The following is a 15,177-nucleotide window of genomic DNA, read 5'->3' as shown; positions in this document are numbered from 1 at the left end:
AATTGCTTTCACCCACTACTTATGAGGAATTTAGGAAACGTCTGAAAACACACCTGTTCCTAAAGTATCTAGACAACTGATCGTCTCTTCTCTCTCCCCTCTATAGCGATTAACTTATTCTATTGATCACTCTCTCCTCAAAAATGGATTTCCTGTCCTATTAACCCTCTTTCTTCCTCCCCTCTTAAAGTCAATCAATTTGTACCTTTGCTTAATCTTTGTAAACCGCATAGAACTTCACGGTATTGCGGTATATAAGCTATTATTATTATTAATAAATAAATAGAACATAAAATCAGCAAATTTACAGCCCCCCCCTTTTTTTTTTTTTTTTACTAAGCTGCAATAAAGGTTTCTACTGCAGCCCAGAGCACTAAATGCTCTGACTCTCATAGAATTCCTATGAGCTTAGTAAAAGAGGACCTAATTAATATCTTGAAACACTGTCTTAAATATTGATGAATCACAAGTTGAACGCACATACATATGCATGGCCATCTTCATAAACAATGTGTCCTTTTCGGTGATCACAGTATAAAAACATCATGAGCTTTCAGGAAAGTATTTTTTGAAGACAAACAGGCCATAGTAATCTCACATATGGGTGACATATTCTCGGAGCCCCAGGTACAGACGCTTAGAAAACTCTATGTATGTCTTTAAATCTTCAAGATAGCATCCCGCCCATGCATGGGCAGGTGCCTTCCCTCTAGCCTCACAAGCGCAGGATCAGCAATCTATTTTTATCTGTGGCGATAGACAGACACGTGGTATCGTGGCTCTGCTCAAAGTAACAATTTTGTCATGAGGTGCCTCTCTTCCTATATTTCTCGTAATTTTGCCTTCAAATATTTATTCTTAACAAGCCCAAGTATTTAGGCCCCTCCCAGTGCATCCCAAAATGCACCAGGCAGAGTTAGGGTTTGCACTGAATATAGGAAAAACAGAAATTATGATTATTGGAGAAGATGATGAACATCTATGGCCTAGACAGATCCATCTGTGTGATCACGAGATTAAGATCAGTGCAGAGATTAGGGTACTTGATGTGCTCATGGATGCAAAATGTCATTTAAATCTCAGATATTAAGAGTAGTGCAGCTTGCGTATTTTGTCATGCAGAAATTATCCCAGTTGAAGAATGTGTTAATTAACTGGAATTTTAGACAGGTGCTACAAACGATGGTATTATCTCAGTTGGACTACTGCAATAGTATATATCTAGATTAGGGGTAGGGAACTCCGGTCCTCGAGAGCAATATTCCAGTCGGGTTTTCAGGCTTTCCCCAATGAATATGCATTGAAGGCAGTGCATGCGCATAGATCTCATGCATATTCATTGGGGAAATCCTGAAAACCCGACTGGAATATGGCTCTCGAGGACCGGAGTTCCCTACACCTGATCTAGATGTACCCTCTACCCGTATCAAGGCATTACAAACTGTTCGGAACTCAGCGGCTCAGCGGTTGATGGGAGTGTCTCGTTATGAGCACATATCTCCCATATTAAAGAAATTACACTGGTTGCCAATTCAATTTAAAATTCAATTTAAAATCTTGAAAATTGTTCAAGGCATTTATGGTACCTTGCCTGACTATTTGATAGTGTCTGCCATTGTACAAACCATCCAGAGCATTGAGATCTGAGAACCGTTTGTTGCTTGACACAAGTGTAATGAATACTGTATGTTATGTGCAAACTAAAAAATCTTGAGACTACAACGGGAGCTCAAGACAGCCTTTTCCTATGAGCGATCTGCATGGGGCAGGAGCGTGGGAAGATCGCTCCTGCCCTGAAAACCCGCTAGACCACCAGGTAAGGCTTAAGGTGGGGCTTACAGGGCTTAAAATAGCCTGAAAAATTAATTAATTTTTTTTTTTGTTTTAAAATCGCGAATAACCAAATCTGCGGATACTGAAACCATGGATTCGGAGGAGGAAGTGTACTGTACTCTAGCTGATATTAAAATATTTTATCCACTGTTTATACAGAACTGAAAGCATTAAAGAAAAGCTCTCATTTCAGAATGTTTGTAAACTGCTTTTAACCTTAATTTTTTAAATCATATTTAAACAATAAGTATGACTGTGTGTTGCTTCTTCTTTTGAATTGATCTAATATGCATTGTTTGATTTATTTATAGCTTCGCTGGTGGAACATGGGACTGGGAATATTTGGGATTTGCATCACCTGAGGTAACATTTATTATGTTCTCTTAGTCTTCCACAGCTGGCATCGTGATTGTTGCAATTGTCTGGGTCTTAATGCATCTGGGTAGGCAGAACCGATGTTTCAGCCATCATACTGTGGCTTTTTTCAGGGCATGCTGTGAGGTCTGCAATTTGTTTTTATATATAGTGGGTCCTCTAATCTGATTGGCTGGGGTTTGAGGTGACTGAGCCAGGAAAGTTTGTTGGTCATGAATTTGAATTTTGGTGGGAAAGTTTGTTGGTCATGAATTTGAATTGTGGAGGGGATGTCCATTGGTCACAAATTTTGAATTGTGGAGAGAAAGTCCATTGCAAATTTGAATTGTGGAAAGAAAGTATGTTGGTCACAAATTTGAATTTGTATACCAACAAACTTTCCCTCCACAATTCAAATTTGTAAGCAACAAATTTTCTTGCCAAAATTCAAATTCATGACCAATGGACTTTCCTGCCTCAAATACCTCAAACCTCAGTCAATCAGGATAGAGGATAGAAAGACAAATTGCAAACCTCACAGTATACCCTGAAGAAAGCCACAGCATGATGGCTGAAACATTGTTTCTACCTACCCAGACAACTGCAACAGGCATTTATTTCATTTGGGGATGGAGATAACCAATTTCATCATGCTCCTTTTTTGCTTTCCAGTTTTCTTTGGATCAGGCCTAAGGTTTGGCACCATGAGTATTGTTTACATCTACCTGGGGATTTTCTCCCATATTTTTCATTTGCTCCTAACCTGTGCAGCCCAGTCATCACAGCATCAGCAGCTAAGGGACCATTCTATAAGGCCACTTCTAGCACTCTTGTCTCAAATTGATTAGATAAAGTACTGTACCTTTTTATTAACGTAAGCTCTTTGGAATGACTTTCTTCTACCCCATGAATCAAATTTTATATAAGAAATTGCCAAATTTGCTTTAAGAGACACTTTTGGATAGTTTATATTGTATATATTTTAGAAGCTTTATCATTTCTTGACTTTAGTTCTGTGTGGCTGCTGTTTTCTTCGCTTTTCTAACACTAGATTCCTGATTTTGTATTTTATGATGTAAACCACTTTGACCTGTGTGCCAGATAAAGCATGCAGTAATCTTTCATTGAAACACAGTTTTGCTTTTATACTGTATGAGACTTTTCTACAAAAGGAGAACAAATTTGGTACCAAGTGTGTACAGAGCTTCAGTTTGATTCCATATAAGCAGTTGCTAAAAATATACAACTAAATATAGTATCTATGATGAGAAATAGCTTGACTGGGAAATTAAAATAATAATAATAATAATTTATTCTTTTTAAAAAAAAAATCTTTATTCATTTTCATATCTTTCAACAAGTGTACAATATTCAATCAATAATTCGTACAAATCACTTGACATTCTCAATTATTATTGTCAAAATCATATAAAAGAACCCCCCATCCCATCCAATAGAAATAAACTAATTAAAACATATATCATACATCCCCATCCCCCCACTGAATATATTCTTATGTAATAAAAAGGTGTCTAAGGTGTCTGATCATTGGAATATGTAATCAATGGCCACCAGATTTTTTTGAAACTATCATAGTTTCCTTGCTGTAAAGCAAGCATTCTCTCCATTTTATAAATATGGCAAACTGAATTCCACCAAAAGGTATAATTAAGTTTAGTATAATCCTTCCAATTTCCAGTAATATGTTGAATGGCAACCCCTGTCAGTATTAGCAAAAGTTTATTATTGTGTGCTGAAAGTTGACTCTTTAATCTCATAGATGTTCCAAATAAAATAGTATCATAAGATATGGCAACATGATTTTCTAACAGTGAATTAATTTGGGAACAAATTGACTTCCAAAAGGCATTGATAAAAGGATAGAAAAAAAGTAAATGATCTAAAGTCCCAGCACCTAAATTACAATGCTGGGACCTAGAGCTATCCAACTTTTGTAAACGAACTGGGGTCCAAAAAGCTCTATGCAACAAAAAGAACCAAGTTTGTCTAATAGATGCTGACCTTGTACTTTTTAACCTCCAAGACCAAAGTCGTGGCCATTGAGAAGCAGAAATTTGATGCTTAATCTCAATGCTCCAAATATCCCTAAGACCAGTTTTTTGTTTTTTATTCAAATATCCATACAACAATTTATACGACTGTGCGGCTTGGTGACCCAAGAAATCCGACTGAAAGCATAGGAATTCCAAACTATACTGAGTATTAAAATCTTTCCATTCAGGGAACCCCTCCTGAATAGTCTGCTTCAGCTGCAACCACTTAAAACTTTGTGATTTATCTAAACCAAATTTATGTTGCAGCTGTGAAAAACTAAGCAGCGAACTATTTGAAACAACATTATTTAATGTCCGTATACCTGCAGTAATCCAATGCTTCCAGACGATTTGAAATCCACCAATTTTAATCTTGGAGTTTAGCCAAATTGATTTAATGATTTAGAAATTGGATTTGGTGAAAGATTACTAACTTAACGTAAAGTTCTCCATGTATCAAGCAAAATTCTATTTTCTTTATATTTCCCAGGCAATTTTATACTTATAAGATGAGATAAATGCAAAGGAAACAGGAGTCGCCATTCTAAATACAACCAATCTGGGACATTCTCCAAGAGTTCTGGGAGGATCCAATATAGGCTTGATGATACCTATAAAAATTTGGAAAATTTACCCCTCCCTCCACAATTGTCTTTTGTAAAGGTACTAAAGCAATTCTGGGTCTTTTACCCAACCAAATAAATTTAGTAAGAATACCATTTAACTTTTTGTAAAATGACCCCTGAAAAAAAATTGGTATCATACTCATTTGATAACAAACCACAGGCAACATCATCATTTTAATAGTTTGAACTCTTCCCCACCAAAAAAGATGCAAAGGATTCCATTGCTCACACATTTCTGATATTTTCTTTAATAAAAAATTTTCATTCTCTTTCATCTGTTGTGTTTTTAATAGTAATACCTAAGTATTTTAATCCATCTTCTTTCCAAACAAACGAAAATGATTCAAATAATCCTTTGGTACAATGAACATTGAGCGGAAGAACTTCAGACATACTCCAATTTATCTTATATCCACAAAATTTTCCAAACTTCTCTATTAATTCAAGTAAACATGGAATGGTAATTTCTGGGTCTCTCAAATAAAGCAGTATATCATCCGCATAAGCAGAAAGCTTATATTCCCAATTCGAATAAGGAATACCTCGTATCCCCTTTGCTTGGTTAATAGCTATTAACAAGGGTTCCAGAACAACATCAAAGAGCAAGTTAAACCCCCCCCCCCTTAGCAAGTTAAACCGTTCTGACAAATTATTGTTAATATATAATCTTGCACCAGGAGAGCTATACAGTGTCTGAATCATTTGAATAAAACCAGAACCTATACCAAACCATTCTAAAGCCTGATACATAAAAGTTCATTCAACTCGATCAAAGGCTTTTTCTGCATCCAAGGAGATCAAAAAAGCCGGATCATTCATGTTTTTTGTCAAATTTAGAGAATGAAAAGCCAATCTAGTGTTATTAGAAGAATGTCTCTTTGCAACAAATCCTGTTTGGTGAGTATCAATAATAAATTAAGAGCTTTAACTAAACGTAAAGCCAATACTTTAGCAATAAGTTTTCCATCCACATTTATTAATGAAATAGGCCTGTAATTTGAAACCAAAGTAGAATCTTTGTTTGGTTTTGGCAAAACAACAATCAATGAATAGCCATAGTACTTGTAATACAACCACTATTCAGTTGATATTGATATAAATTTAACAAATATGGCAAAAGGGTAATTTGAAATGATTCATAAAACTCAACAGTATAACCATCACCACCAGAGCGGATCCAACTCTAAGAGACTTCAATGCTATTTCTAATTCTTTTAAAGATATAGGTTCTTCTAAACTTCTTTTTATATGATAAGGAATCTTCAGTCCATTAAGTAAATTTAAAAATTCTAAACCATCTTGTTCTCTATTTCCATAAGACTCAGAAGAATACAATTCTTTATAAAAATTAAAAAATTGCTATAAAATATGCTCAGTTTTAGTATGTGAACCTCCTTGTTTATCTTTAATTGCAATAATTTTAGTTTTCCTCTTTTTTGCTTTAAGATAATTTGCAAGTAATCTTCCTGCCCTATTTGAGTTACCATAATACTGAGTTTGCTGATAAAACAAATATTTCCTTACAAATTGAGAAAACATCTCATTATATTTGGCTTTTGCTTTTAATAAACTTTGCAAAGTATGTTGTTCCCACCTATTAATTAATTTAGTTTCCAATCTTTTAATTTCATACTCTAATTCAGAAAATTGTTTTTTGAGTTGTTTTTAAATATATGCCGAATAAGAAATAATATTACCTCTCATAGTTGCCTTAAATGCATCCCATAATGTTTCAATACTTATATCCACAGAGGTATTAAGTTGGAAAAACTCATTCATTTTTAATTTAAAATCTCCAAGAAATTTAGAATCAGCAAGCAAAGTATTATCAAATCTCCAAACTGGTTTAGAACAAACTTGTTCATCAGATGTCAACTCGATCCACACCCCACCATGATCAGACAAAATTATAGAATCTATAATAGCTTAGTCACATGCTGAACTATTCTATTAGAAACAAAAATATAATCAATTCTTCAAAAGGAGTTGTGGACCTGTGAACAAAAGGAAAATTCTCGATCATTAAAATGAAGAACACGCCATATATCAATTAAATCACAAGATTGTATTAAATTATCTAGCCCTAACGATTTTATAATTTTACTTGGTTTTTTATCCATAATTGGATCCATTACAGCATTGAAATCTCCAGCCACTACTAAATTAAAAGCAGCCAGTGGCAGTAATAACTGTTGTAAATGTTTAAAAAATTCCATTTGATTCGAATTTGGAGCGTACACATTGAATAAATCCAGGGTAGTATTTCCCATAACCATTTTAACATGCACCCAGCTTCCTAAAGGATCCGAAGCAATCATTTGAAAATCAGCTGAACATTTCCTATTCACTAAAATAGCAACCCCAGCCTTTTTTCCTACTGCTGGGGCAAAAAAATATTTAGAAACCCACCTTCCTTTCACCCCAAGGGTTTCTTCAGGGCTACTATCTCTTTATGAAGCTAATCTTCCATGTCGCGACCACTGAGTTCCTGGTCACGACGTGGAAGATTAGCTTCATAAAGGGATAGTAGCCCTGAAGAAACCCTTGGGGTGAAATATGTCGGCTTTTGTATCCCTTAGAACTCGACCACTTTAAGCTAAGTATCATAAAGAATTACTAGCACAAAATATATTCATTATATTTATTATAAATTATTTATTGTTTTGAAAGACACAACTATATTCAACATCAAAAAATATCATAAATCATTTTAAGAGACCCGGTGAAGATTAAATGCATAAAGCCAGATACTATGAAACACACTTGAGTATCTCGGTGGCATTTCTGAGGGTCTGGGTGACTAAAGATATTGTGAGGGGATTCTGGAGGTAGTCGGAGTCGGACTACTTTCGAAGTATTAGATTCTATACTCTCTCATTGCTATTGAAACACGCTGTCCATATAATTTAGAAATCTTTAATCATAAATATATATATATATATATATTTGATTTTGAGACTACACTTCTCCCTCCATATTTGCGGTTTCTGCACTCAAGATTTTGCTTATTCATGGTTTTTAGCATGCTGGCTCCTCCCCCAAATCACGTCATCCATGAGTGCAGGAGGAGCGCAAGGCAGAGAAAGAGTGCAAGGGAAAGGGCTGGAATAATTACCAAGTATGCGGGGACTGAGAGCTGAACCGTGGGACAGGGAACGGGTGGGGAGCCTTCCACTTACCCGGTTCTCATGGGAAGAGCTGGATGCTATGGTGGCAGTTGCTGCTCTTCTAAAAGCCGGGCATAGTGCGAACGGGCGGAGCGGACCCGGAGCTCAGCACTGCTGCCTCGTTGTCCATCTCGTTTTGCGTGGGCTAGAGGCAATGCCAGAAATGAGAGGGGGGAGGGAGCTGAGCCAGAGCTCAAGCTAGGAGCGTGCACAACCGCCTGAAAGGATGGGTAGGTGAGACCAAGCCCGGCGTGCAAGCATGGAGCTGGGAAGTGGGGAAGCGGGTGGGTTCTGCGCGTGCTTGGTCCTGCTCCGGAGCCCTGGACTTTTTGGCACGGTCAGTCATTGGGGAAGTTATTTGCAGTTTTATCATAATCCCGATGATTTTTAATAGAAAACTGTGAAAAAGTTATTTGTGGATTTTCTGTATTCACGGGTCTGTTCATCCCTAATCACCGTGAATACGGAGGGAGAAGTGTAGTGCAATGATTTGGAATGTTGACTATTTTCAGCTACTCAAATAACCAGTTTTTAAGCCAGTGATGAGAAAAAAATAGCTTACTGAATTTTTGATTCTTTTTCCCTTCTAAGGAATATATTATTATTTTAAATGCAATTAATTGGATTTATTTTGTAGGGGGTGCAGTCTTGGTAAAAATTAACTTAGCAATACTTAAGAGAAGACTACTGCATGCTCCCTGTCTCTTTATAACCTTTGGTTTATGCAGGAATATGCTGAATTTCAGTATCGAAGGAGACATAGGCAACGAAGGCGGGGAGAATTGTACAGTCTGCGAAGTACACCAGATCCTGATGATGCCAGTGAGAGCACATTAGGTATGTGCCTGGTTTAAAGTTTGATAAATATTAAATTTTTAAAAAAGTATATATGCATGAAGATCTTTCCATTTCAAACATTAATTTTTCTCATATCGCATCATCCTAAATAGGATTGAGGAAACGCATGAAACATGCCCTTGGGCCCTGATTCTACAAAGTGCGTCCCGATTGTAGACAACTGTCTAATCAGCGAATCGGGAGGCACGTTTTCTAAAAAAATGCTCCCCAGGCAGGCCGCCTATATTGAAGGCGCCTCCGGGAGTCTAGGGAGGCCCACAAGCCCGTCTAAGCTGGCACTAGGCTAGGCAGTAGCCTTAGGCGAACCTAGGCGGCCCTGCGCATCTCCCTAGCAGAGCGGGAGACGCTTACAATGTAGGCTAGCAAAATGCTGGCCTACATGGTAAGTAGACGCGGCCGCTATACTTTATCGTGGCAAGGGATCTCCCTGCTGTGATTAGTATAGCAGCCGCCAGTCTCCCCAACACCCCCCCCCGACGTTCGCGGCAGGATGGTGCCCAACCCCTCCTGCCAAAAAAACCCGCCCCCCCAAAGATTGCTGGCAGGAGGGTACCCAACTCCTCCTACCGGACCCCCCCAACGACCCCCCAAACAAAATGCCCTAACCGCCCTCCCCGGACCCCCCAATGGCCTCCCAGAAGATCACCGGCAGGAGGGTGCCCAACCCCTCCTGCCGGACCCCTCAACGCCCCCCGAAGATTGCTGACAGGAGGGTGCCCAACCCCTCCTGCCAGACCCCCCCAACGAACCTCCCACCCCGAAACCCCCTCAAGCTTACCGCCAAGTTGGCCGGACGGGTCTTCACACTGTCCGGCCAGCAGGCCCACCTCTGTCCAAATGAGGTGGGCCCGCCCCGCCCCTCCCCTGCCCAACCCACAGAATCCTAGGGCCTAATTGGCCCAAGCGCCTAAGGCCTCTCCCACTCTAGGAAGAAAAAGGGGATAGAAGGGTATAGATTGAGGATTACTATACAGGTCCTGGACCTGTATGGGCCACCGCGTGAGCGGATGGCTGGGCATGATGGACCTCTGGTCTGACCCAGCAGAGGCACTGCTTATGTTCTTATGATCCTGTGGGTTGGGCAGGGGAGAGGCGGGCCCGCTTCATTTGGACAGAGGCGGGCCTGCTGGCCTGACAGTGCGAAGACCCGTCTGGCCAACTTGGCGTTAAGCTTGAGGGGGTTTCTGGGGTGGGGGAGTTCGTTGGGGGGGGTCCGGCAGGAGGGGTTGGGCACCCTCCTGCCAGCGATCTTCGGGGAGGCCATGGGGGGGGTCCGTGGAGGGCGGTTAGGGCATTTTGTTTGGGGGGGTCGTTGGGGGAGGTCCGGCAGGAGGGGTTGGGTACCCTCCTGCGGGCGATCTTTGGGGAGGGGCGGATTCTTACGGCAGGAGGGGTTGGGCACCCTCCTGCCGCGAACGTCGGGAGGAGGGTTGGGGAGACTGGCGGCCGTAGTTGTGGCCGCTATACTAATCGTGGCAGGAAAATCCCTTGCCGCAATAAAGTGTAGCGGCCGCGTCGAAACTCTAAACAAAAAACCCGATTCTGTAACCGGCATCTGTTATAAAACCGACGTCGGTTATAAAATCGGGTTTACTTTGGGCGGGTTTTTTTTCCAATTCTGTATAGGACACCCGGGATGGGCGTCCTATACAGAATCTGGGTCTCGATGTACAATTAGCATGAAGCAAGAAACCCAAATTACTGCCTACATTTTTTTGTACTACTGGCTCTCAGTTAAATGTCTCTGAAATGCTTACATACCTCCTACTTTAACAGTGGAGTAGAAAGCAGCATTGAGATGCACACAGAAAAGTTCTTATTAGAGCAAAATATAATTTGCTTTAACTTAATTTAGAAATTTATATTCTGGTTATTTTTGGCTAAAAGCAGTACAAAGTAAATCATAGCACTGCAATAAAAGATTACGGTAATACAAAAGCATGAGGATCAAATACACAGAAATAAAAACCGGGCATAAAGTACATTAAAAGAATTTAAAATATGTAAAAATTACAGTATGTTATACATAAAAGTAGTGTTATTAATACAGAATCAATTTAGAGTTTGTAGACTTGGTGCTAATATATGGGAAACTTCTGAGCATCCATTTGCAGGGGCTTGTGTCATTTCACAGTTTTTTGCAGGGAAGGAGTCTGTATTGCTATCACTGATGTGAAAGCAGAATTTGAAGAAAATCTTTTTGGGGGGTCAGTGCGGGGGAGGTTGTGGCAGTAAGAGGAAGTAGGCATCCCTCCTGATGATTTTTTGATATAGGGTCTAGGGGGGGTGGCTTTTTTTTATGGGGCACAACATCTGTGCCATTAAAAAACACATTTAAAAAAGCCCTGAACAGCTGAATGGCAGGAGGCTACTTTGGGGCTTCCTCTTCCACGCAGCTGTTCGAGCTTCTCCAAACTGGCTCTGCGCATGTCAGTCACTCTCATTGCACCTGATCGGACGGGATTCTGGCGAGCCTCCGTGCAAATCATTTGCATGGAAACTTGTTGGAACATCAGTCACTGTTCCAGAGTCAGCCAAAAAATCGGTCAACAGTGACTCACGGATCTTAACGATCATTTTTTTGTGCATATAGCCCATTAACTCTGGGAGACAAAAATGAGAAAAAAAATTGGGGTCCATTGTAGGGGCTCATAAATGTGTATTTACCCAGGGATAAATACAATGATAATGGTTCTGTGAAAGATTTTAGTGTAATCTCTTTAATTTATGTGAACCTTTTGACATGGATTTTCCTTATTGCTTGTGATCAATTCCTTTCACATTGGGAGGACGCCATAAATGAATAAATTCTGGCTGTTGCTATGATTGTACACACATCAACTTAAGTGGTTATAGACTGAGACATGTTTATTAAGCTGCTTTAAGCAGTTAATGCAGATTTTACTGCAAATTCAGCATTATACCTCCCCATTAACTGTGGATTAGAATTGAAGCCAGCATCACACATTGCTTTGCATTTCCTTATGATAAGCAGGGGCAAATTAACAAATTTAAGAGTTCAAAACTTAGAAAGGGGAAGGACCAGTTAGTAAAAAAAACAGATGCTGCAGCCAGGGGCAAATCCAGATGGGCAATTTCAGGTGGGTGGGCACATTATTCCTTCTGCCCCTCCTGCAAATACAAAATATTAAATACCCAAGTTGATGGGGCATGACTAAACCCCATCAGCTGAAGTACTCCTCGGGCATCCAGTGCTCTTCCAAGCAGCAGTCTGCTGCAGTATATCCAGGCTGTTGCCGCTATTGGCAAGCCATGCATTCTTAGTTCTTGTGTATGTGTGAGAACTGAACATGTGCAAAGGGGCCGTTATTGGCATAAGCCTGAGGCAAGTGCTGCTGGTTGCCACTTGAAAGAGCGCTAACTGCTTGAGGAGATGGTCTTCAGCTAGTAGGATTTAGAGATCTCCATCAGCCACAACAAGAGTTCCACAATTTTTGGAGAATTTGAGCCCAAATTGGGTAGGCCCACTGATTGCAGCATTTTCTTAACTTGTTTTGTATGAATTACTTTTAGATACCCAAGAAGGTGGTGGCAATAGAAGACACGGTACCTCCATGGTGAGTTCAGCTTCTATGAACATTCTTCACAGCTCCTCGTTTCATGACTATACCCCTGTCAGTCACTCTGAAAACCAGGATTCTCTTCAGGTATCTTTTCTGTATAGCTTTCTCCCCTTTCCATTACTTCTTGCTTTGCTTTAATTTGCTTCATTTTCTCTTTCCTACTCATTTTGTTTTTCTTCTTTCAAATTGAATTTGGACTTAACTCATGTCTTTTTCAGTTGTAACTCAAGGCAAGTTGCATTTAGATACAGTAGGTATTTTGTGTTCACAGAGGGCTTACAATCTGATTGAGACAATGGAGGGGGATAAGTGACTTTCCTAAGATAACAAGGAGCCAGACTTCCCTGATTCTCAGCCCACTACTCTAACCATTAGGCTACTCCTCCACTGCACTTTCTAACTAAAACATCAAATAATTTACTTTATTTGCTTGTTATCATATATAATAAAACCCTAGAGCGTGCATGCGCTCTTGAAATTCCGTGATCCCTGCCGCTGTGATTTCTGATCCGTGGCCGCCAATCCGGCGGCAGGGAACATTTTGGCCACTCCCCTCCTCCTGCCCTCACTCACCATGGAAGCCAGGCAAGCTCTCTCCCTGCCCGCGTCCTCAGCAGAGAACACACCTCCCACCCTAACTCGCCGCCACCGCCGCTGCTGCTGCTGATCCTCCTGTAAAGAGCAGCCTGCGATGGTGTCCGGCTTTAGCGAACCTCGCAGGCCACTCTCCACCCTCGGTAGCACGTTCCCTCTGATGCACGGGATCGCGTCAGAGGGAACGTGCTACCGAGTTAGAGAGCGACCTGCGAAGTTCGCAAAAGCCGGACACCATCACAGGCTGCTCTTTACAGGAGGATCAGCCACCACTGGGATCGTGAGAAGAGCCGCCGGTACTTTGAAACTTGCAGGCCAGCCCGCGGGAAGGGAAGGGGGAGGGGCCGAACGGAGCAGGACAGCTCACGGTAAGAGAAGGGAATGGGGGTGGGGGAAAATGCTGCTACTGCTTCAGCAGGGACCTGGAGGGGAAGGGAAATACCGCTGCTGCTTCTGCAAAGGAAAATGGGGGGGGGAGAGAAGGGAATGGGGGGTGGGGGAAAATGCTGCTACTACTTCACAGGGACCTGGAGGGGAAGGGAAATACCGCTGCTGCTTCTGCAAAGGAAAATGGGGGGGGGAGAGAGACAGAAAGAAATACAGACAGACAAAGGAGGCCAGGGAGAGAGACAGACAGAAATAAAGACAGACAGGGGACCAGAGAGACAGACAGAAAGAAAGACAGACAGACAAAGGGTGCCAGGGAGAGAGAGAGAAAAATAGCAGGATGGAGAGACAGAAAGAAAGGAAGAAAGAGACAGGAGCAGGGAGAAAGACATAAAGAAAGAAAGACAGACAGGCATATATTCTAGCACCCGTTAATGTAACGGGCTTAAACACTAGTATTTAATATAATTAGATAAATAATGAAAAAAATAATAATTTACTTTATTAAAATAAAGTAATATTTTACTTTATAGGGTTGATATACTAAGCAACTCCTACACTAACAAAAGCATGTTTATGCAATAATATTCTGTACTAAACAGGATAACATGCATATATGTCTCCTTTTAAAGTGTATAATTTAGTGCAGACTTTCTTTTGTGAATGAATGTGTAAAATCAGTGTAACAAATGGTTACAATGTAAAGTTATGCAAAGCATCTCATTAGCTAGGAACGCAAAGCAGCGTAACAAGGGTTCTCCATAGACAACAGGGGAATGCAGTCGCACTGTACGGTAGTATCCTTCAGATGATCTAGTGTGCAGACTCTCCTCAAATTGAGAAGTCTTAAGGCTCCTTCAGGCATACATGAGAATTCCTGTGCTAGTTGTACATTCCTTCTTCCCCAATCTACCATTTCCACATCTCCAGAGTGGATGCGACTCTCCTCCATACACTGCTGCTCAGCATTAAAAAAAAAAAAGACCTGCACCACGACAGATGGACAATGCTGGGAATGCCAGAGAGAATTAGCCAATCTGCCTCAATCTCCTCACTAGTTGCTTTTTTTCTCCCCTCAGGTCCAATAGAGGCAGCAACAAGAGAACACAGCTACATGAACATCACCTCTTGACCAAAACTGAACTCCATACCAATATTAATGGCAGAAAAAGCATGTGGCCTGCAGAATCGGGATCACTGCTCTATGCTGATTCCCTTGAAAAACACTACAGACTCTAGTCCTTTTCTAGTACAATGCCCACCAAAGAGCATGACCTTTACCTCCTCATGGCACTATACTGTAGTCTCCACCACTAGATTGGTGAAAAGCCAGTATGGCAAAGAAAGCTTTATTACTGTGTCCGTTTAAATACAAACCATTTTGGCAATAAAGCTTCCGTTATAGCTAAGTGTTTTTTCACGAATTAAGCTTTATTGAAGTGATTTGAAGTTCACCAATTTTTCATAATTTGAAATTTTAAAAAAGCTAAAAAGTGTGGAGGATATCAGGTTGGGGGGGTTGCCCCGTTGATTACCCCTCCGTGTTTCTGAGCTAATCCTACCATATGTAAAGCTTTATTATAAGAAAGTTTGTTATTTTTGAGAGATATGCTATTTTTGATCAACAATAAAGCTTCCTTTGCCATACCAGTGTCTTATTTTCTACATTATATGTACATGACTTTTTTGTCTCCTTATTTTGATCACCTTACCTTATTTT

General features: G+C 40.5%; 1 protein-coding gene across 8 annotated transcripts in view; it reads left to right on the top strand.

The window, feature by feature from the left end:
• The window catches only part of ANKIB1 (ankyrin repeat and IBR domain containing 1), a 280,095-nt gene that overhangs the window by 251,842 nt on the left and 13,076 nt on the right, over nt 1-15,177 (top strand). For 4 of the 8 annotated variants that reach the window (XM_033931149.1, XM_033931147.1, XM_033931148.1 and 1 more), the window contains exons 17-20: nt 2,145-2,196; nt 5,705-5,764; nt 8,781-8,871; nt 12,427-12,560. In XM_033931149.1, the coding sequence (XP_033787040.1) occupies nt 2,145-2,196; nt 5,705-5,764; nt 8,781-8,871; nt 12,427-12,560 (337 nt within the window). Of the gene's footprint in view, nt 1-2,144; nt 2,197-5,704; nt 5,765-8,762; nt 8,872-12,426; nt 12,561-15,177 lie in introns of all 8 variants that reach the window. The other 4 variants (XM_033931153.1, XM_033931152.1, XM_033931151.1 and 1 more) reach the window with 4 other exon arrangements.

Source organism: Geotrypetes seraphini, chromosome 2 (genome assembly GCF_902459505.1).
Source record: "Geotrypetes seraphini chromosome 2, aGeoSer1.1, whole genome shotgun sequence".
Classification (NCBI taxonomy): domain Eukaryota; kingdom Metazoa; phylum Chordata; class Amphibia; order Gymnophiona; family Dermophiidae; genus Geotrypetes; species Geotrypetes seraphini.
The sequence above is the reverse complement of the archived record's forward strand: the minus strand, read 5'-3'. Positions and strand labels throughout refer to the sequence as shown.